The sequence below is a fragment of the Pipistrellus hanaki genome, assembly GCF_964339955.1.
Source record: "Pipistrellus hanaki genome assembly, chromosome: 2".
In the NCBI taxonomy this organism is placed as follows: Eukaryota; Metazoa; Chordata; class Mammalia; order Chiroptera; family Vespertilionidae; genus Pipistrellus; species Pipistrellus hanaki.
In genome coordinates, this window is record NC_140504.1 from 170,245,147 (window position 1) to 170,266,798 (window position 21,652).

Genomic DNA, 21,652 nt, shown 5'->3' on the forward strand with positions numbered 1-21,652 from the left:
GGGCAAGGGAGGGCGGAACCATTGCCATTGACAAAGCACCTTCCATATGCCCCTCCCTCTGCACTCTGGACAGAGTGCCTACCATCTCATTGTACAGACGAGGAGACTGGCCTGTGGGGGGTGCTCACCTGAGGAACATCTGAGCGACCGGATGGAAGGGAGTGGAGGGTGAAGCGAGTCCCCGGGGCCCCCATGTTTCGGAGGGTACGTCTGGGTCCCCTGGTGCCTCCTTCCCCACATTTTCATTTTCCCAAAGCTGAGAAGCGAAGGCTACTGGAGTCCCGTGTGGCCTAGGAAAGACAAGGCCCTGTCCGACCCAACTCTCTATCCTCTCTAGCCCCCCAAACGAGGCTCCCGAACCCGTGCACTCCCTTCAGCTAGCCCTGCCTCTCCCCTGGTCCTCAGTGCTCTGGGAGGAGGTGGGGGAGATGGGGTGGGCAAGCTGTGTGTCTGTGTGCTGACGCGGGTGGGGCGGTGGCAGGGGGAGGGTTTCCCTAGTCACAGGAGCAGGCCGTTGTAATCGGCCTCCCACACCCTCCTCACTCTCATGGCGGAGGAAGGGGCTGCAAGGTAGATGGAGGCAGCAGGCCTGCCCTTCAGCGTGAGCCTGGCTCTGTGGTTCCGAACTGGGGCACCTTGGACAGGACTTGGGACTTCTCTGGGCTTCGGTCCCCGTGTGCCCAGCCAGTGGCAACCCCTCCAGTGTGTGCCCAGGGGTCAGATGGGACAGGGATGGGGCAGCATGCAGGACAGGCCCTGTCCGCCCGCTCTGCCCCCTGCGGGCTCTTCGTGGGGCAGGGGGAGTTCTCCTGAGGACAGGTGAGGGTGGTGCCAGATTTCAGACAAGGTTATTTTTACCCCGGGGGTGGAGCAGGCAGGTGATGCTCAGGCTCTCCGGTCCAGAATGGGGTGAAGGGGCAGGGGAGAGATGGACCTGCAGCGGGGAACCTCACCTGACCTCATGGCCCGTGTTCTCCCTCCTTCGTCGGGGGACACCGAGCTAACTCATGTGTTTGTTCCTCACGGGCCAGGCTCTGTGCCCAGCGGACACCAGGAGGAGAAGGAGAAGGCTCCTGCCTGGTCCGTCTTCTGGTCCAGTGTCAACCCAATGCGGCCACCGTTAAGTAAACATCCTTCATCACTGAGAGCGTTCTGGAGGCGAGGTACAGGTGCAGGAGCCTGAGGGGGGGGAGGAGATGAAGGAACTGAGGAGGGAGTAGGCATTGCAGAATCGGAGAGGAGAGGGAAGAGTGCTCCAGGCGGAGGGCAGGCCCGGCACAGGCTCTGTGGTGGGCAGGGCCATGAGGAGTGTGAGGAATGACTGAGCCTGTGAGGCTGGGGCACGTGGTGTGAGCAGGAGATGTGGTGGGCTGATTGGGAGGGTTTGGGGGCCTGTTGAGGACTTCCTCCTGGAAGCCAAGTCTTGGAGACTAAATGCCCCATTTGGCAGATGAGGAAACTAAGGCCCAGAGAGCTAATACTAAAAGCCCCAACATTTTTACCATGTGCCAGGCACCATGCTCAACAGTCTGCTTCCAACATCATTTTTTGCTAATGTATTTGCAAATGTATTTGGCATTTTACATTTAATTTAATTTAGGAGACTTACTTGATGCTTATCTAAAATGTTTTTCTGAACAACTAAAAAATTTTTTCAAGGTGAAATATAACATACAATTACCCATTTTATTTTATTTTTTTATCCTCATCCAAGGAGATACGTGTGAGTGTGTGTGTATATATAGATAGAGAGAGAGAGAGAGAGAGAGAGAGAGAGAGAGAGATAGGGAGAAACATCAATTGGTTGCCTCCTGTATGTGTCCCAACCAGGGATTGAACCCACCACCTAGGCATGTGCCCTGACTGTGACTCAAACCCAAAACCTTTTGGCATACGGGACAACGCTCTAACCAACAGCCACCCTGCCAGGGCACAGTTACCATTTTAAAGTGTATAACTCATCATCTCGTACAACCATCTAGTCCCAGAACATTGCTGTCACTCCGAAGTAAATCTCCTGACCTACAAAGCAGCTTCCCCCAGGGACTGGGGGTCAGGAGGGGAGCCCACTGCCTGATCGTCCGTATCAGACTCCGGGCTCTGGACAGCGGCTCAGGGCCATGGCCTCTGCTTTCTCCTCGGCCATTGCCTGGGCTAGTTTGCTCCCCGTCTCTGAGTCTCAGATGGGAAGGATTTCTTCGGTCTTCCCCATCCCTAAGGCCTGTGGAAGTGCTACAGAGATGCAAATGGGGACTGTGGCTGGTGGGTCTGAGAGTGTCTTAAATTCTACCATTTCCCAGGTGCTCAGAAGCAATGTACCTGCTTCTCTGCCAGCCTTGGTTTGCTCATCAGTAAAATGGGTAGAGTAACAATGCCTCACGGGGTAGATATGAGAATTATGGAGATAATACATCTGGAAGCTCTTAGCATAGAACTTGATCCCTACTAGGTATTCAATAAATGCTAATCAAAGGAGTAACATATAGGAAGTCATAAAAATTATTGCTTTTCTCAACTTTTCTCACCCCCAAATTTTGAAAAACGTCAAATGCGAATTCACCCTGTAGCTAGAAGTAAAATTCGGATGTGTGTGTAGAGCACTGGGGACCGTTATTTATCTTCTTGAATGCAGAGCTGACCTGCTTTTACTAGTATATGAGAATTAGAAGCCTGGGGCAGCCCACGGGTGTTCCCCAGCCCTCAGGCTGGCTTCATGGACCACTGCCCCCTCTTTTCACCCGAGTCTGCAATCCACTGCTACCCTCTCTTCGCTTTGTCTGCCCAGACTCTCAAGGCCAGAGTGCAGTTCTCTATGGCAGTACATTAGTGCAGCTGCATTCCTAACATAATCACTCCTCCCTTATTTGGTTTCTTAGCTCTGCTCGCATCTCAGCTCCCAATGCATTGTGTCCTGTGTGTGCGCAGGCTGCCCCAGAGCCTTTTTGGGAGAGAGGTAGGGACCCGGAAGGAGAATGTAGGAAGTTGACACATGTGCCTGCCTTGCTGGGGGGATCCACCAGGGGGCCATCCTGGTCTCTGAGAGGCTGAGCCACCCCTTGGGGATAGGGCAGCTTCCTCAGACAGCTCAGAGTGGTCTCCCTCAGACAGCCAGGCCTTTCATGGGCCTGGCCTCAGGCTCTGAGGGTGCGGGCCAAAGGCTGCTTCTTGCTGCCCCATCGAACCTGCATTTTAGTCCCACGCCTCTGGAGAGTGAAGGAAGGGGCGTGGGAGGAACAGGGCCTCTCAGTCTCACACCCTGGGCTTGAGTCCAGGCTCCAACGTCAATGGCTGTTTGCATTCTCACAGAACCTCAGAAACGGGCTAATCACCTTACCCATGAACAGTCTTGCCCCATGAAGTTCTGGTCAGCTCAGAGGTGAGAAAAGGCTGAGTAAAGTCCAGCTTGGATCATATTTGGGTCTTCCCCAGCTATGTTTCTGTAGAAAGTCCCAATCCAGTTTTACGTACTGACAGAACATGTTCAACAAATGTTGGCCATATGGCCAACATGTACGGGGAACTTTAAACCCCTGATCTCATTTAGTGTCATCCTGAGGAGGAACCCTGGAGGTGGGTACTATTACCCCATTTTTTACAGATGAAACTAAGGCCCACAGAGCAGCTTGCCCTGAGGTCACATAAGTCCCTTGTGGAACCAGATTGGAACCCTGGCCAGGTCATCTTCAAGGCCTCCCCTGCCCTGGCCTGCTGTTCCCAGTGGTTCCTGCAGCTCTGAGCCCTCTCCTCTGCTGTTCCTGCAGCTCTGAGCCCTCTCCTCTGCTGTTCTTGCAGCACCCAGCCCTCTCCTCTGCTGTTCCTGCAGCACCCAGCCCTCTCCTCTGCTGTTCCTGCAGCACCCAGCCCTCTCCTCTGCTGTTCCTGCAGCACCCAGCCCTCTCCTCTGCTGTTCCTGCAGCACCCAGCCCTCTCCGCTGCTGTTCCTGCAGCACCCAGCCCTCTCCTCTGCTGTTCCTGCAGCACCCAGCCCTCTCCTCTGCTGTTCCTGCAGCACCCAGCCCTCTCCTCTGCTGTTCCTGCAGCTCTGAGCCCTCTCCTCTGCTGTTCCTGCAGCACCCAGCCCTCTCCCCTGCTGTTCCTGCAGCACCCAGCCCTCTGCTGTTCCTGCAGCTCTGAGCCCTCTCCTCTGCTGTTCCTGAAGCACCCAGCCCTCTCCCCTGCTGTTCCTGCAGCACCCAGCCCTCTCCTCTGCTGTTCCTGCAGCACCCAGCCCTCTCCTCTGCTGTTCCTGCAGCTCTAAGCTCTCTGCTGGCTGTCACGTCTTCTGGGAATTCGCTGTAGGGACTCCTTGGCCCCTTTCCCTCTGTCTCTACCCACCAAGTACCTGGTACTTGACCTCAGGCTTTCCTTCGCCACCCAGTTCCCATCACCCGAGGCACCACCGTTCCTGCTTGTCCTTTGTGCTGTCTTCACGTCCTCTCTGCACCTGCGACCTTCCTGTCTTCAAGTCTCAGCCCCTGTCGCCAGCCTCTCCCATAGGTGTTTATTGGGCACCTGCTCTGTGAGGCCTGATCTGTCCCTGACTGGCAGGAATGACTGAATGATGGCAGAAGCGTCTAGGAATACAGTAACTGCACAGCTTCACTGTGATGGGGACAGGCGAGGCTGTGGGGGCTGGGAGGACCGAACTCCCTGGGGAAAAGCAGGGATGGGGAAACCTGAAGAGGGAGGAGGAGACAGGGCAGATAAAGGGAACCTAGGCAGAAGCAGCCCCCACATGGCAGAGGATGGAGGAGGGGGAGGGTGGAGGAGGGTGGTGCTCTGAGGAACCTCCTGTGGTTGCTCTGGGAAGACAGGTGCTGGAGGCCAGAGGAGGTGGAGATGGGCAGCCTGTGAACAGGCTCTGGAAACATCCAGCAAGCCCCAGTGTGGGGCGGTGGAGAGTGCGGGGGAGGGGACCCAAGCCCGAGGACAGTGGGTATTCTGAGAGCTTCAGGGACTGGATCCCTGTTCCTGGGCTCAGTGGGGGAGGGAGGAAATCCAGGCCAGTGTGAGCGTGGGGCTGTGGTCAAACTGCCTCGAAGGAGCCGCTGCCCATCCCAGGAGGGCTCTTCCTGGATCCCCAGCTGTGTGACCCCAGACCGTCTTTCTGTCCCTGAGCCTCGGTTTCCCCTTCAATGAAGGGATTGGATGAGGCGGCCTCTCCTGTTCTGACCAGCAGGTCTGTGACATGGACGGTCCAGGAGGAGGGACACAGAACCCCTGGTGTAGCCAGCTGGGGCCTCGTCTGTCAGTATCAAACCCGGCCAGGCCTGCTGTGGCATGGGGCCAGACCCTGGCATGGCTGCCTTCTGAGAGGGCATGTCTCTGACCCTATGACCTCATCTATGTAGTGGGCTCTGCCCTCCCTGTCAGCTGTCTTGGCTCAGCTAGCCTGGCCAATCCATCAGGCCCTCTGTGCTCTCTGTGACTGGCCCAGGGAGGAGTGTCCCAGCTCTGGAGCCCCATTGGCCAAGCCTCCTGCGCCCTGGCTGGCTGCCTGCCCACCCTGGGATGAGAAGGAGGCCTGGCCTGGCCGGGCCTGACGTGGGCAGGCTGTCTTGGAGCCAAGCAAGGAGTTGGAGTCTGAGAGGCCCTGACCTGGGCCACTGGTGCTCTGTCCCCTTTGCTGGTGCCACGGACCAGGGCTCTGCTCACCCGCGTTGAGGGGAGGGGGGAGGTAGCCGTAGGGGGGCTTGCCCCACAGCTTGCAGGGTGGGGAGGTGGGAGCTCAGCCCTGCTCGGAGGAGCTCAGCATGTCCTCTCTGACAGGTGACAGGGCTCCTTAGCTTCCTCACTGGAAATCTCAGCTCAGCACGCCAGAGCCCTGCGGGGTTAAACCCCAGGACCCTGGAGCCAGGGCTGGGGATACCTTGGGGGTTGGCAATCTCCCACTGCCCCTGCCCAACTTGTAAGTGAGAGATGAGGCTCAGGAGGAGAGGGGGCTTGCTCCGGATCACATAGCACCTGAGGGACAGGGCTAGGATTTAAACTCAAGTCCGGCCCTACCTAGTTTGATTCAGTGGATAGAGTGTTGGCCTGTGAACTGAGGGGTCCCAAGTTCGATTCTAGTCAAGGTCACAGCCAATCAATGATTCTCCTCATTGATGTTTCTATCTCTGTCTCCCTCTCCTTTCCTCTCTAATATCAGTAAAAAAAAAAAAAAGCTGAAACCAGTTTGGCTCAATGGATAGAGCGTCGGCTTGGGGACGGAAAGGTCCCGGGTTCAATTCCGGTCAAGGGCATGTACCTTGGTTGCAGGCATATCCCCAGTAGGGGGTGTGCAAGAGGCAGCTGATTGATGACTCTCTCTCATCGATGTTTCTAACTCTCTATCTCTCTCCCTTCCTCTCTGTACAAAATCAATAAAATATATTTTTTAAAAAATCAGGGGAAAAAAAAAAAAAAGCTGAAACCTGTTTGGCTCAATGGATAGAGCGTCGGCTTGGGGACTGAAGGGTCCCTGGTTCGATTCCGGTCAGGGGCATGTACCTTGGTTGTGGGCATATCCCCAGTAGGGGGTGTGCCAGAGGCAGCTGATCGATGATTCTCTCTCATCGATGTTTCTAACTCTCTATCTCTCTCCCTTCCTCTCTGTAAAAAATCAATAAAATATATTTTAAAAAAAGAAAAAATATATATATATTTAAACTCAAGTCTGTCTCTGCTTGACCCTCCACAAACCTTTGATGAGGTCCTACTGTGCGCCAGGCCTTTCTAGACAAGAGCACTAGAGCAGAGCTTCTCAAAGGGATTGGCCCGGTTTACCTTTACATTCTCAGTGTTTGGCCCAGGGCTTAGTGCTGAGAAAGGAGGTGCTCGGTGAATGAATGAATGAATGAATGAATGAGGCAAAGATACTGCCTTCAGGCATGGAGAGTCCATTGGGAAGGTAGGGACTCCTTCACATAGAACAGGAAATAGGAGGCGGGTGGGGGTGGGGATTGACCGGAGCAGAAGCAGAGAGAAGATTAGAACACAGGTGTCCTGGTCCAGGTCTTTCCCCATCCTCACTCTCCTCCGCTGTGAAAATGGGTCTGCCTTCCTTGTGAGGACCCAGTGAGGCGGTGGATGTGAAAATAGGCTTGTGAAGCTGGGACGTTGTGTGTGCATGCCCAGAACTGCTCCCTTGCTTCTCGCTTACTCTGTGCATCTCGCCTCCCCCATTTCTCTAGCTTTCTCCAGGCTTCTTTCTGGAATGTTCTGGGCAGGACCCCTGGCTGTGGGAGGGGTTTGGGAAGAGAAGGCGAACAGTCTGCCGGCTTCCTCCCTCTCCCGACTCCCACACCCAGAAAGGCAGCCACCCGCGTCCACATCCATGCAGGCCCCCAGTGCGCACTAGGCTGGAAATGCCTCGGCAGTGGTTACCATGGTGACAGCCCTGCTTAGACCACAAGGCCTGCGAGATGCCTGCAAGATGCCTGCAAGATTCTGCAAGCCTGGCAGCCTGGCACCTCGAAGGCTTCCACCCACACTGAGAGCTCCTGGGACAGCTGCCCTCCTCTCCCCCGTCGGTGCCCAGCACTGAATGTGGTACCCAGGGCTGTTTTGGTTTAGACAGGCCCTGTTCAAATCCCAGATCTACCATTTATGAGTCAGCGACCTTGAACCAGTCACACGGTGTGTGTTCTGAATGTACTGAATTAGCTACAGAGTCTCATGGGGGGAGCTATCCAAGGAGTCCTCCCCCACTTCCCCCCCACACGAGGGCCATCCCTGCTCTGGGATGTCCCTGCCCCCATCTGCCTTGGAGTGGCAGGGTCAGCATTGGATTGTGTCACTCTTTGCTGCTGAGTCCAGGCCCAGAGCTCTGGCTTCCTTCTCCTCGTGGGCCCAGGAGCCCCTGCAGGCAGTGCAGTGTGGTGGGTGGGATCTCAGACTGCAGCCAGACCTCTGGGGTCATATATAAGCGTTGCCACTTCCTTGGGCCTCAGTTTCCCCAACTGTGAAGTGAGGCTAATCATGAACCCTACCTCAGAGGTTGGTTGTGCGGATACAAATGAATTAGCACACGGAAAATGCTTAGGAGAGTGTCTGATATCTCCTAAGTGCTGTGTAAATGTTGGCGCCAACTGTTACCCCGCAGTTGGCATTGGCCATGAAAACTGGAACTCCTCCTGCCCCTCCTGTCATTTTTCTCACACATGCAGGTGTGCCCGCTCTTGTTCACAGTCCGATTAGGGAGAGAAGGGATGGCAGGTCGGCTCCACTTCCTTCGTCCCACCCCATCCAAGGGACTGCTAGGCACTCGCCATCTCTTCTGCCCGGGGAATAACTCCACCTCTAGTTAAGGAGTTTGAGGATTTTCTCAGCTGGTTCTCCAGCTGGCAGCCACCTGGATCACACAGCTGCTCAAGCACTGCCCAGGGCCCTCCCAGCCAGTGGAGCTAAGTGCTAAAGACAAATGAGCACCCAACAGAGGTGTCATCTGAAGAGCAAGGAGCCCGGGAAGGGGCCTTTGGGGGATGAAATAGGACCTGCTTCTTGAAACACTTTATTGGGAACCAACCCCCAGGCTTGCCTGGGAGGGGGCTCTTGGGTCCTCTGCACAGAGAGGGGAAATCCTTCTGCCATGAAGGTCAATCAGAGGCAAAACTTTAAAAAGCGGACCCACAAGCTGAAGCTCTGAGGACTGAGTTCTCTGTATGATTCCTCTCTTCCCTCCCCCCCCCCCAACCTTTCCCCCCTCTCTGGGAACCAATTCCAGTATGTAATAATTACAAGAGTTTCATCAAAAGGTTGGTGAAGAAGCTTGGGGAGCTCAACAAGGGTTGAGTCATATGTAGTTTACCTGTTGGAAATGGCTAAACGGCACTTCCCCCAAACCTGAATAGGACTGTCTACTGCCAGACGGCTCAGGGCATTTTATTGCCTCTGTTGGCCAAACACCTGAAGAGCTGTAGGCTGTTCCCCAAACTGACAATGCTTCTACCCTTTCATACCTTATCCTTTGAAGTGTATTATCTCCACCTTGCCTTAGGACAAATTGTGTTAAATAAATAGCACAGGGTCCTTAGACAAGGGGAGTCCTCAGTTCCTTTAGCTGAAGATCCTCTGACCCCCCATGCCTTTCAAAATTATCTTTTGTCTTCAGACTCTTTAATCTTCTACATGCATCCCCTTTCTCCAGAATGCTGAACCCTTTGTAAGGCTGGGAAAAGAACCCCAGCACTCCCAGCCGCCCCCTCCACCCCCCGCCCCCGGGTCCCAGGCCATGTTAACATGGAGATATTGGCTAAAAGGAACCTGAGCCTAAGTGACATCCTGGGTCTGAGCTCTGGGCTGGAGGGCAGTGACCCCTCTTGGAGTTGGGGTCTGGAAGGAGGTGGCCCTGGGGTGCTCTCTCCTCTCCCTCCAGCCCTCAGGTCTCAGGGATGGGCAGACTCAGGGGACCCTGCAGTGAGCTGACCTCTCTGATTCCACCTGTTCCCCAGGGTTTGGCCTCTGTGTTCTCAGGCCGACAGTACCGGAAGTCAACTTCCCGCACAGAGAAAACCGACGACACCATGGCAGATGGCGAGGAGTACCGGAACCCCACAGAGGTGCAGATGAGCCAGCTGGTGCTGCCCTGCCACACCAATCAGCGTGGCGAGCTGAGCGTCGGGCAGCTGCTCAAGTGGATTGACACCACGGCCTGTCTGTCTGGTGAGACTGCCATCCTCCCACCCACTGGCCCACACCCAGGGGAGAGGCCTCGGTTATGCTGAGCCGATCACTCTCTCTCTGAGGGCCACACTTGTCCCTCACCCCAGCCGGCCGGCCTGCAATGCCCCTCCAATTTCCCGATGCTCAGCTCTGGCCCACCCTCTCCCAGGGGTCCCAGTTCTGAGTGCCCTTAGATCCCAGTTCTTAAGTCCCTGCTCCCACACAGCTCACTGCCTTAAACGTGGCTGCTCCAGGGCTGGCTCAGGAGTGCTGTGAGCAAGCACAGTGCTATCTGCCTTAAGGCTCCCTACATTAAGTTGAGAAGTTGAGTTGACTTCACTTCATTCCTTTTGATGTCCCAGTATTCTCCAACCCACAGGGAGCTCACAGTCTGATGGAGAGGTGGGGGGCAGACAGGTGACCCAACGATCCCAGCACTGTTTTGTGGGGAAAGGGAGGTGAACTTGGGGCTGTGGGAGAACAGACCAGAGGCCATGACCCAGCCCTGGGGGACCGAGAAGGGACTCTAAATGAACTAAGGCAGTGAGCAGGGCCCTGAAGGAAAGAATGACTCAGCCAGCAAACAAAGATGGGTGAGGTAGACAGGGCAGACCTGAGGGCCCTCTAGAAGGCTGGGAGCTAGCATTGCATGGCGTAACATTAATGTATTCAATAGCTACTTACTGAGTGTCTACTGTGTGCAGGAATACACCTGTGAACCAGGCAGGCAAAAATCCTTGCCCTCAAGTAATTTGCAGTTGAACAGAAGGGAGAGATACTAGACAGGCAAAACTCATGGGATAGATAAAGCAGGACGCAGCAACCTTCAGGAGAAGTAAAGGAGGCTGTGGGTGAGGAGGCACGGCCTCGCTCGCTCGGGAGGGCTGAACTGGATCAGAGGCTGCTAACGCACTGCTTTCTCGTCCCGCCACCAGCGGAGAGGCACGCCGGCTGTCCCTGCGTCACGGCCTCCATGGATGACATCTATTTTGAGCACACCATTAGGTAAGTGGCCCCACCTGCCTCTAGGTCCTTCTGGGCTGCCCACCAAGGCCTAGGAACCCCTGCCCTGTCTCTCCTGCCTGGGACCTGACAGCTGTTGCAGGTGGAGTGGGGGAAGCCCCCGGGAAGCAGTGACCCGTCTGCAGGGTCTCCGGACAGCCCCGGGCTGGGAACTGGCTCACTGCTCGCTGCCGTGGGGTGGATTCCTCCACCCAGCGTGGAGCCAAGGAAATTGCTTCAAGTTTGGAGTTGGGCGCTGCCCAGGCCACATCATGGGGTGCTACTATGTGACTTTGGCGAAGTCAGACATTTTCTCTGGGCCTCAGTTTCCTTATCTGCAGATGGAAGGGATTAGGCGTATTCAGTGAATGCCTTTTTGAACTTAAAAGTTCTCTGTGAGTCACTGCTTGCTGGATGGCAGGGAGGTCCCTCCATAAGGCCCCTTGGCAAAGCCTGAGCCAGAACCTTGGGTCATTCAGTCTCTGCTCACACATACCTCCAGGGACGAGGAGCTCACCGCCTCACAGTTCGTTTGATTTTAAAGCCTGTACTGGTTACACTGTGTTGAGCTTTGTCTCTGCAGAGCTTTGCTGGGACCCAAGAACCATGCCAAGCCCCCAGCTCAGGCCAGGCTGCAGGGCCTGCGTACAGTGCTCTTGCCTGTGGGCCCGCTCCTAAGCTCTCCTCCATCGCCTAGGACAGTGGTCTGCAAACTGCGGCTCACAAGCCACATGCGGCTCTTTGGCCCCTTGAGTGTGGCTCTTCCACAAAATACCACGGCCTGGGCGAGTCTATTTTGAAAAAGTGGCGTTAGAAGAAGTTTAAGTTGAAAGAATTTGGCTCTTAAAAGAAATTTCAATCGTTGTACTGTTGACATTTGGCTCTGTTCACTGAGTTTGCCGACCACGGGCCTAGGACATCGAGTGCCAAGGGCTTTTTCAGGGCTTCCCTGGTGCCCAGAGTGTTAAGGAAAACATTCGGCCAGTTGCTGTATTCATTCATGTTCAGTCATTCATCACTCCTGGCACCTTTTCTGGGCTGGGGCCCATGCTGGGTTTGTGGTACAAAAGGTCCCGGCGCCCCAGTAGCTCCCAGACTGCAGGGAGGCAGATTTTAGATTAGTTTTTGATTTACACAACAGATGTAGACAGTACAGATGTAGATAGTACATCCAGTTCCTCTGTTAACATTTTACATTCATGTGGGGTACCTTTGTCACCACTGATGAACCAATACCGATACAGCAAACGCAGGAACGTGTTAGTTTAGTAGGCCACTAATTGTGGAGAGCTGCCTGGTGCCCTGTGCCAAGCCTGGCCCCATGGAGCTTATGGGTGGTGGGGGAGACAGATGTTACCTGCTGGAAGAAGTGTGAGGAAGGCGAACCTTACAGAGCGACAGGGTGCAGGGAGGGCTTCCCTGGGGAGGGGATCGGTAAACAGGCGCCAAAAGGAGCTCGAGCACTCACCGGACAAGGGGTTAGGGGCCAGATAAATGAACTCATCCCACTTCTCTCGGCCTCCTGGGAAAGGGGTGCTGACACTGGCTTGCTGGCTTGCTTTGAGGACTCGGGTGACGTCCATATGTGAATACACTCGGTAAAGTGATATTCTCCTAATAGCTCTGCCCAGTAGAGGCTCCCTCCCTGCGTCCCCTCTGAAAGGCTCACCTCCGGCTTTTCTCTCCCAGAGTCGGACAAGTGGTGAATATCAAGGCCAAGGTGAACCGGGCCTTCAACAGCAGCATGGAGGTGTGTGGGGCAGGCGTGGGAGCTGGGTGGGCTTTCTACTCACACTCCAGAAGCCCTGTGTGAGGCGGCAGAGTTCTGAACCAGCTGGCAGGGCTGGGCAGAGCCTAAGGATCTTCCGGCCCCGACACCCCATAACACAGAAGGGAAAACTGAGGCCCAGGGAGGGGAGGGGATTTGCTCCAGGTTACCAAGCCACATGGATCCCAAGGTGGGACTTAACTTCTGGCCTCCTGGGTCTTCACGCCTAGACTCAGACCCTGTCGTCAGCAGCCTGGTGGCTGTGGAAATGCAAGGATGACAGCTGCTGTGCCTGGCCCTGGCAGCAGTGGGGCCGGGGCCGGGACAGCACTGGACTTCAGTCCTGTAGCTGACCTCCTAAAGACTCTGTCTTCCCATCTGTGAAGTGGGAGCGTGATTCCTGTGCCTCAGGGTTGTTGAAGGACTCTTGGCGATGCACAGGGCTCCCTGAGCTCTGGGGGAGGGACTCTCTTTGCCACCAATGGACGTTGGATGGGGACAGCTTCCACCCAGGGGTTGCTGAGGGACCACTGAGGCTGAGATGGCGAGTTCTGTCTGTGCCCCTGGGCACCCTGTAAATGCCCAAGGACCCCGGGCACCTCACATGTCTATCCTTTCAAGTTAGCCAGCACTTTACTTAACATTAACTCATGTTAATCCTCTCAGTAGCCCTTCGAGGGTGGGATTGGTCATCCCCACTTTACAGACGAGAAAACTGAGGCCCAGAGAAGGGAAGTGACTTGCCTAAAGTTTCCCAGGGAACCAGGGGCAGAAGCAGAACCTACCCCAGGTCTCCAGCCTCCTAGACGTGGTGGGTGATCCTGACATAGCAGAGTGGGACTGCCCGTGCCACGAGGCTGCGGGCCTCGGGCTTGTGAGCTCTATTTCTTCCTTCCTCACTCCTCCACCTACTCTTCCCCCGCCAGGTGGGCATCCAGGTGGCCTCCGAGGACACTTGCTCTGAGAAGCAGTGGAGCGTGTGCAAGGCCTTGGCCACCTTTGTGGCCCACCGTGAGCTCTCCAAGGTAGGTGGCCACACCTGGCTGCCCGGGGCTGCTGGGCCACCTGGCCGCCAGTCATGATGAGCCTGGACCAAGGTGGTGAGGCTGGGGTTTGGCAGGGGGGTGGCGGTGAGGGGTGGCAGGGAGTCATAGCTCCTAGAGGAAGGCCCATCCCCCACTGCCACCGGGCCCCAGGCTCCCTCCCGCTCCTCCTTTCCCCGTCTCTCCCTGTGCGTCTCACATGGGGAGTCTTCAGGGCTCCCCATCTCCTTTCCCGCCCTGCAGTGATCCCTACCCCCATCCCCCGTGCCTTTGCCCCAGAAGGGAGCCTAGGGTTATTGGAGGATGAAGATGATGGATCAGTCAACACGGAGACGGGAAAATGTGGGCAAAGAGGGACAAAGACTTGTAACCATCCAGCAGCCGCGGGCTGCGATGGCAGCTGGGGGGACAGGCCCCGGTACTGTTTCAGGGCACCCCACCCCTGTCCACAGGTGAAGCTGAAGCAGATCACGCCACGGACGGAGGAGGAGAAGACGGAGCACAGTGTGGCCGCCGAGCGCCGGCGCATGCGGCTGGTGTACGCGGACACCATCAAGGACCTCCTGGCCAACTGCGCCATTCAGTACGGTGAGTGGCCGCGGAGAGGGAGGGCAGCCAGTGCCTTCCTTGTGCCCTGGGCCCCACTGGGCAGAGGGAGGAGAGGCATTTCCTTGGGATGTCTGCCCACTGCTGGCCTCAGGCCTGGCTGGCCCTCTTGCCTCAAGGTCTCCTGCAGGCCTCTTGCCCAGCTCCCAGCGGTCAGGGGAAAACACTTTGTTAGCCACAAAATGTGTTTGGTCTCTAGGACAGAAGGTCCTTGGGGAGGTAGTATTGAACTTAACCTTGAAGACTCTAGGATTTTATTTTATTATTTAAAAAAAATGTATTTTATTGATTTTTTTACAGAGAGGAAGAGAGAGGGATAGAGAGTTAGAAACATTGATGAGAGAGAATCATCGATCAGCCGCCTCCTGCACCGCCCCCCCCACTGTGGATGTGCCCGCAACCATGGTACATGTCCTTGATCGGAATTAAACCTGGGACCCTTCAGTCCACAGGGTGGCGCTCTATCCACTGAGCCAAACTAGTTTCAGTGACTCTAGGATTTAAAAAAATATATACTTTTTTTTTTTATTGATTTCAGAGAGGAAGGGAGAGGGAGAGAGAGAAAATCATCAATGATGAGAGAGAATCATCGATCTGCTGCCTCCTGCATGCCCCCTACTGGGAACAGAGCCTGCAACCGTGGCATGTGCCCTTGATGGGCATTGAACCCAGGACCCTTCAGTCTGAAGGCCGATGTTCTATGCACTGAGCCAAACTGGCTAGGGCATGACTCTAGGATTTTTAAAAAGCATAGAGGTAGGTAGGTTGGTAGGTAGATATAGATGTAGGCATAGGTACAGGCATAGATCTAGAGCTAGAGATAAAAACAAGTCCCTCCAGCCGAAACCAGTTTGGCTCAGTGGTAGAGCGTCGGTCTGCGGACTGAAAAGTCCCAGGTTCGATTCCGGTCAAGGGCATGTACGTTAGTTGCGGGCACATCCCCGGTGGGGGGTGTGCAGGAGGCAGCTGGTGGATGTTTCTCTCTCATCGACTACGTTTCTGGCTCTCTATCTCTCTCCCTTCCTCTCTGTAAAAAATCAATAAAATATATAATAAAAAAATTATTTACAAAAAAACCAAAAAAACAAAAAAACAAGTCCCTCCAGAGGCACCTGTTGTTCCTCATTTTGGGGCATCTTTCCAGAAGCATTTGCTGCACATTCCCCCCTGTGTCTTACTTTGCCCCCTCTTTTACCCAGAAGGGAAGGCGCAGTTCATACTGTTCTGTATCTTGCTTCTTCCCCCTTAAAGTGCATCTTGGAGCTTGTTCTGTACCAGGGCACGCACACTGACTGTGGACTGGCAGGGCTTTATCAGGGGGAGATAAGGAAAGGTACTCCTGGCAGAGGGCATAGCTGGGCAAAGGGTCAGAGGGGTGACCTTGGATTTGCTCACTGAGCTCCAGAACATTAAGATGTGGAGCCTTCCTTGAAACGTCAAGGAGGCAATTTTAGGACAAGTCGAACTAGCCACCTCCATGAAAGCGGTGTGCTGTGCTGTGAATTCTGTGCACCCTATTTTCTCTGGGCCCGGGGGCTGTGATTGGGCTGGTCCAGCTCTCCCTCCTGTAGTCAAGCCCCCCGGGAGCCATCCATCCCACTGCAGTCCTCTGACATCCCTCCTGTTCTGACCGCCCTTCTGCCCATGGGTCCTTCCAGATGCCCTAGCCGACATCCAGGCCCTTGGCTGACCGCTCAGCCTCATCTGGTGCTGTCCCTTACTTGCCCTCTGCCCAGCCGAGCCAAGATCTGACTTTCCCCGTGACTGTGTCTGTCTGCCTCCAGGTCTTGGCTCAGGCCTGTAACCTCCCCTCCCCTCCCCCTGTCTGCGGCATCTGAGCAGCCTGCAAGCCAGCAAAATGTTGCCTATTTGATGGGTCCTCCTGGGGAGGTCTTTGTCCCCAGGAGACGGCGCTTCCTTGGGTTGGGTGGGCCATGTTAGCATCGGATTCCCTGAGCTCTCTGGCCTCTCCTCCTGAGGGTACCCTTATGCCCTCGCCCCTGAGGGACAGCGCATGTCAGGCAGGGGGAGGGAAGAACTATCCTTGAGGGCGCCTCCTGAGTTTGGAGCCAGGCACTCTAGAATGGAGACCACATTTCATCTTCACTGCCCTTTCTGGTGGAGTTTGACATCTGCCCGTTACAGACAGGAAGTTGAGGTGTAGAAAGAGTATTGACTTGCCCAAGGTCATACGGCCTCAATGGGGTGGAGCTGAGTTGCACACCCAGGTGTGTGTTGTCTCAAAGCTAGGGTTCTGCCCTTTGCTCTGTGCCGGCCTCATCTCTCTCATCCAGTCCCCCCCATTCCTCATGTAGGTCCAGCCCACTAGGTGCTGAGAAAATAAAATAATGTGGGTGGGGCAGAGAGGTGGTGGAGGGGTCCTGGGCTGCCCATGCAGAAGGCCTGCCCTTGGAAAGCCTCTCACCTCCCCCCTCTCCCCCTCCGCCTCTCCGTGGTCAGATCTGGAGAGCAGAGACTGCAGCCACGTGGTGCCGGCCGAGAAGACGCGGGTGGAGAGTGTGGAGCTGGTCCTGCCTCCCCATGCCAATCACCAGGGCAATACCTTCGGGGGCCAGATCATGGCCTGGATGGAGAATGTGGCCACCATTGCAGCCAGGTGAGGGGAGAGTGTACTGCTTGCGCCTCCCTTCCTTTCTCCCCTCCTTCCCTTAGCCACAGCATATAAGCAGTGCCCTTTGGGGGCAGTGCAAACTACGAGTGCAATAAGATCTCAGAGAAAAGTCAGAGTCTGGATAGTCCGGGAAGGCTTCCTGGAGGAGGAGCACTTCAGCTGGGCCTGGGATGACAAGTAGCTTTGGGTATGGGGAGGACTTCCAGGTAGTAGAAACAGCAGGTACTAAAATACAAAGGTTGGAAGGAAAATGGGGTGGGGAATACCCCAAGCCCTGCCCTAGCCTTTCTTCTTCCACTTCAAACTCAGCTGCTCTCCAGCCCATGCACGCAGACCTCAGTATTCCAGGCTCTGAAATGGGACTCCGTTCTGCTCCTCTGGGCGGAACTGTCACTGAGAGGGAGTGGATGGGCCTGGAGGTGGTGCATGTGGTTTTGGCTAGGTCTGGGCATGGGGGTAGGGGCAGAGGCTGGTGTAAGCCAGTGGCTAAAGCACTAGGGGCCTTTCTCCTGTCCCCACCCCCTGGCCTCCTGCAGCCGGCTGTGTCGTGCCCACCCGACGCTGAAGGCCATTGAGATGTTTCACTTCCGGGGACCATCCCAGGTTGGGGACCGCCTGGTGCTCAAGGCCATCGTGAACAACGCCTTCAAACATAGGTGAGGGCCTGGGGCGGGCAGGATCGGGGTCCCTGGGGGCTGAGGGCTCTTCTTGACATGAGAGCGGACCCAATGCAAACCTGCCCGGAACCTTTGCCCCAGCTGAGATCTAACCCCTGTCCTGCTGCTCAGTCCTTCCACCTTCCCCAAGATTCAGCTCTGATGCTCCTGCTCTGGGCACCCCCAGTCCTGGGTCTCCCGCTGTCTCAGGTCGTGCCATGTGTCCGTTCCCTGTCTCTCTCCCCGGCTCCCGCCTCCACGCATGCACACTGTGGATCCCAGGGCCACCCTCTGCCAGTATTCTGTTGTCATCGTACCTTTTCCCTCCCTTCGCCTAAAACAAAACTTATGGTAGTCCCCAGAGAGTTTATCTTTGAAATGAATCCTGACAGCTATGCCCATGAAAGCTTACTTACTTACTTTATTTACTTATTTAAATATATTTTATTGATTTTTTACAGAGAGGAAGAGAGAGGGACAGAGAGTTAGAAACATCGATGAGAGAGAATCATGGATCAGCTGCCTCTTGCATACCCCCTACTGGGGATGTGCCCGCAACCATGGTACATGCCCTTGACCAGAATCGAATTTGGGACCTTTCAGTCCGCAGACTGACGCTCTATCCACTGAGCCAAACCGGTTTCGGCTGAAAGCTCACTTTAAATACCTTTTTTGGTGATTCCAAAGATCATATAGTGTCGTTGATAAAGCAAGGGACCTGGAGCCAGGCTGCTGAGGTTCAAGTTTGGCTCACCTCTTATGAGCTGTGTGACTTTGGGCAAGTTATCCAACCCCTCTGAGCCTTAGGTCATGTAAAATGGGGCTCATCCCAACTATTTAAAAAAAATATATATTTATTTATTTATTTATTTATTTATTTAATAAATCTTTATTGTTCATATTATTACAAATGTTCCTCATTTCCATCCCCCCTCCATTGCTCCCCTCCACCAGGTTCCCACCCCACCCTCTGCCCTTTCCCCACCCCCCATTGTCCTCATCCATAGGTGCACAGTTTATGTTCAGTCTCTTCCCACATCCCCCTCTCCCCTTTTCCCTGAGAATCGTCAGTTCACTCCCCTTCCATACCTCTGATTCTATTATATTCACCAGTTAATATTGTTCATCAGGTTTTTTATATTCCCTTGGTTTTTAGATTCACTTGTTGATAATTACGTATTTGTTGTTCATAGTTTTTACCTTTATTTACTTTCTCTTCCGAAAGAACCCCTTTTAGCAATTCATATAATTCTGGTTTGGTGGTGATGAACTCCTTTAGCTTTTTTTTTATTAGTGAAGCTCTTTATCTGACCTTCCATTCTGAGTGATAGCTTTGCTGGATAGATTATCTTTGGCTGTAGGTTCTTGCTATTCATCACCTTGAATATTTCTTGCCATTCCCATCTGGCCTGCATGGTTTCTGTTGAGAAATCAGCTGACAATTGTATGGGTGCTTCTTTATAGGTAACTACCTGCTTTTCTCTTGCTGCTTTTAATATTCTCTCTTTGTCTTTTGCTCTTGGAAATTTAATTATGATGTGTCTTGGTGTGGTCTTCTTTGGATTCCTTTTGTTTGGAGTTCTGTGTGCTTCCTGGACTTGTAAGTCTAATTCTTTCACCAGGTGGGGGAAGTTTTCTGTCACTATTTCTTTCAGTATGTTTTTGATATCTTGCTCTCTCTCATCTTCTGGGACCCCCATAATTATGATGTTGGTTCTCTTGAAGTTGTCCCAGAGGTTTCTTACATTATCTTCAACTTTCTGGATCCTCTTGTCTTCTTGCTTCTATGGAGGAGTGTTTTCTGGCTCTTTATGTTCCAAATCTTTGACTTGATTCTTGCGATCTTCCATTCTGTTTTTAGGACTCTGTATAATATATTTATAATAAAAAATATTATAAATATATATATATATATATATATATATATATATATATATATATATATATATATATATTTATAATATTTTTTATTTCAGACAATGTATTCTTTATTTCTTGTTGATCCCTTATTAGTTCTTGTTGATCCCTTTTCATCTCCTCATAGGTCTTGTCAACCTTTTCTAGGAAATTCTTGAAAAACCTTATAAGCGTGGTTTTGAACTCTATATCCAGTCTCTTCTTTTCCTCCATTTCTTTTGTTTGTGATCTATTTCCTTGTCTTGGCATTTTCACAGCTTTCCTGAGTTGGTAGGGTGGCTTTGTGTGCTAAGGTGTCCTATATGGTTCAGTGAGTCAGCCTCCCAGTTACCTGAGGTGGACAGTCTTGATGTAGCCCTTTGTGGGCTGTCTTGTTGTTAAGCCTTGCTTGTTGTTGGTATCACTGGGAAGTGTTGATCTCCAAGCCAAATGGCTATGAGGATCAGAAGTGTCTCAGCTAGGAGGGCTTCTGTATTCCGCTTCACACCCCAACTATTTTACAGTTTTAAGGCTTCAAGGACTGGTTACTAGTAGAATGCCACAGAACATGTTCAGTGAAGGTCAGCCGTTGCTGCTGCTGCTATTATTATTATTATTATTATTATTATTATTCACAGCCTGGGCAGCACACATTCTGCTGCCATGCAGGGGGAGAGCCCCAAGGCCTGGTTTCTAGCCCAGATTCTCTTCTGACTCTTGTGTGACTTTGGGCAACTTACTGCCCTGTTCTAGGTCTTGGTGTCCCCATCTTGGTCTACATTATGGGGTCAAGACCTTCTTAACTGAGGGGAAGGGCGGTGGCTGCTATTTTATAATTAATAAAGACAGTCAGATATAGAGAAACAGCAGCCACTGAGCTGTTTATAAAGTGCTGACGGTTTGCTGAAACCGGTTTGACTCAGTGGATAGAGCGTTGGCCTGAGGACTGAAAAGTCCCAGGTTCAATTCCGGTCAAGGGCATGTACATTGGTTGCGGGCACATCCCCAGGAGGGGCTGTGCAGGAGGCAGCTGGTCGATGTTTCTCTCTCTTCGATGTTTCTACCTCTCTATCTCTCTCCCTTCCTCTCTGTAAAAGATCAATAAAATATATTTAAAAAAATAAAATAAAAAATAAAGTGCTGACGATTGGCTATATAGTATACATCTTTTCTAATTGGGCCCAGCACCTCCCTCTCCTTGCTTGTGTTCTTCCATAACATATTTTCATACTATCATCATATGTACATATCTATTGCTGCAACCCCCAGCTGTTAGTCTATGAGATCATAGACCGGACTTATTCATCCCCAGTCCCCAGTGACTGGCTTAGGGCCAAGCACGCAGCAGGTGCTCTGTAGCCACTGACCAAAGGGAGCAGCTCTAGGTTTCCTGCCAGTGGGGCTCTGACCCAGAAGGGACTGCAGGAGTGCGTGTGTGTGCGAGCACATGCATGTCTGCATGTGTGTTGGGAGGGGCCAGGCCGAGGGAAGGTCTGTCCAGCCTGAGAGCAGCCCTCCCTCGCCCGCAGCATGGAGGTGGGCGTGTGCGTGGAGGCCTACCGCCAGGAGGCTGAGGCCCATCGGCGGCACATCAACAGCGCCTTCATGACCTTTGTGGTCCTGGACCCAAATGACCAGCCCCAGATGCTGCCCTGGATTCGGCCCCAGCCTGGGGTGAGTGGGTGCAGCACCCTGCCCTCCCCCCAACTCTGCTCCCCCCTCTCTGCCCAGGGTGGGGGTGCCTGCCAGCTCCTGACAGGCCCGAGAGCAACAAGCCCGGCCTTGCCCGTCGGCTGGGTGCCCTTGTGTGGCCCCTGGAAACGCCCCTTGTGCCAAGTGGAAACCTTTCTGCCCGGAAGAGTTCAGACCGTGCATGTGGGCCTGGCTCCTCGTGGGTGCTAACAGCTGGAAGGGCACTGGCTCTGGGGACAGATGTGGGTTGGAGCCAGCTCTGCTCCATTCTAGTGGCGCCTCTGTGAGCGCTCGGTCCCCACCTGTAAAGCGGATGTGTACCTGCAGCCCCGTTCTCACAGGGCTGTGGGCTCTGTGGGATATTGACCCCTGGCCTGGGTAAGGCCTGCGGACACTCAGGAAGTGGCGACTGTGATGACGATGGTGAAGGAGAGCAAGGAGGCAGGAATGAGAATCAGGGCCTGGGTTCAGAGTCTGTCCCTCCAAATAATGCTGCCTCATGCCTCCACGGGGCTAGGCCTGGCCAGCGCTGGAGGATCAGGGAGTGAGCTCTCTCTGGGAAGGTCCCTGCCCTGCCCCCTCACAAGGCTGAGTGTGGCTGTGACATTCCCTGCTCCGTAGCTGGGTGTTGGCCAGTCAAGAGTGGGCGGTCCGTGGGGGAGTGGGAGCTTGGGAGCTGGGTGGTACCTTCCAGGCCTTTGCCGATTAATGCTCC

The 21,652-nt window shown here is 53.9% G+C and overlaps 1 protein-coding gene across 3 annotated transcripts in view; it reads left to right on the forward strand.

Moving 5' to 3' along the window:
• The window catches only part of ACOT11 (acyl-CoA thioesterase 11), a gene marked incomplete at its 3' end in the record, with an annotated part of 53,078 nt that overhangs the window by 23,666 nt on the left and 7,760 nt on the right, over positions 1-21,652 (forward strand). For all 3 annotated transcript variants that reach the window (XM_084874570.1, XM_084874568.1, XM_084874569.1), the window contains 8 exons: positions 9,432-9,642; positions 10,578-10,647; positions 12,334-12,394; positions 13,339-13,437; positions 13,908-14,043; positions 16,522-16,678; positions 17,230-17,349; positions 20,775-20,919. In XM_084874570.1, coding sequence (XP_084730696.1) covers positions 9,504-9,642; positions 10,578-10,647; positions 12,334-12,394; positions 13,339-13,437; positions 13,908-14,043; positions 16,522-16,678; positions 17,230-17,349; positions 20,775-20,919 — 927 coding nt within the window. In that variant the 5' untranslated portion in view covers positions 9,432-9,503. The remainder of the gene's footprint in view (positions 1-9,431; positions 9,643-10,577; positions 10,648-12,333; positions 12,395-13,338; positions 13,438-13,907; positions 14,044-16,521; positions 16,679-17,229; positions 17,350-20,774; positions 20,920-21,652) is intronic.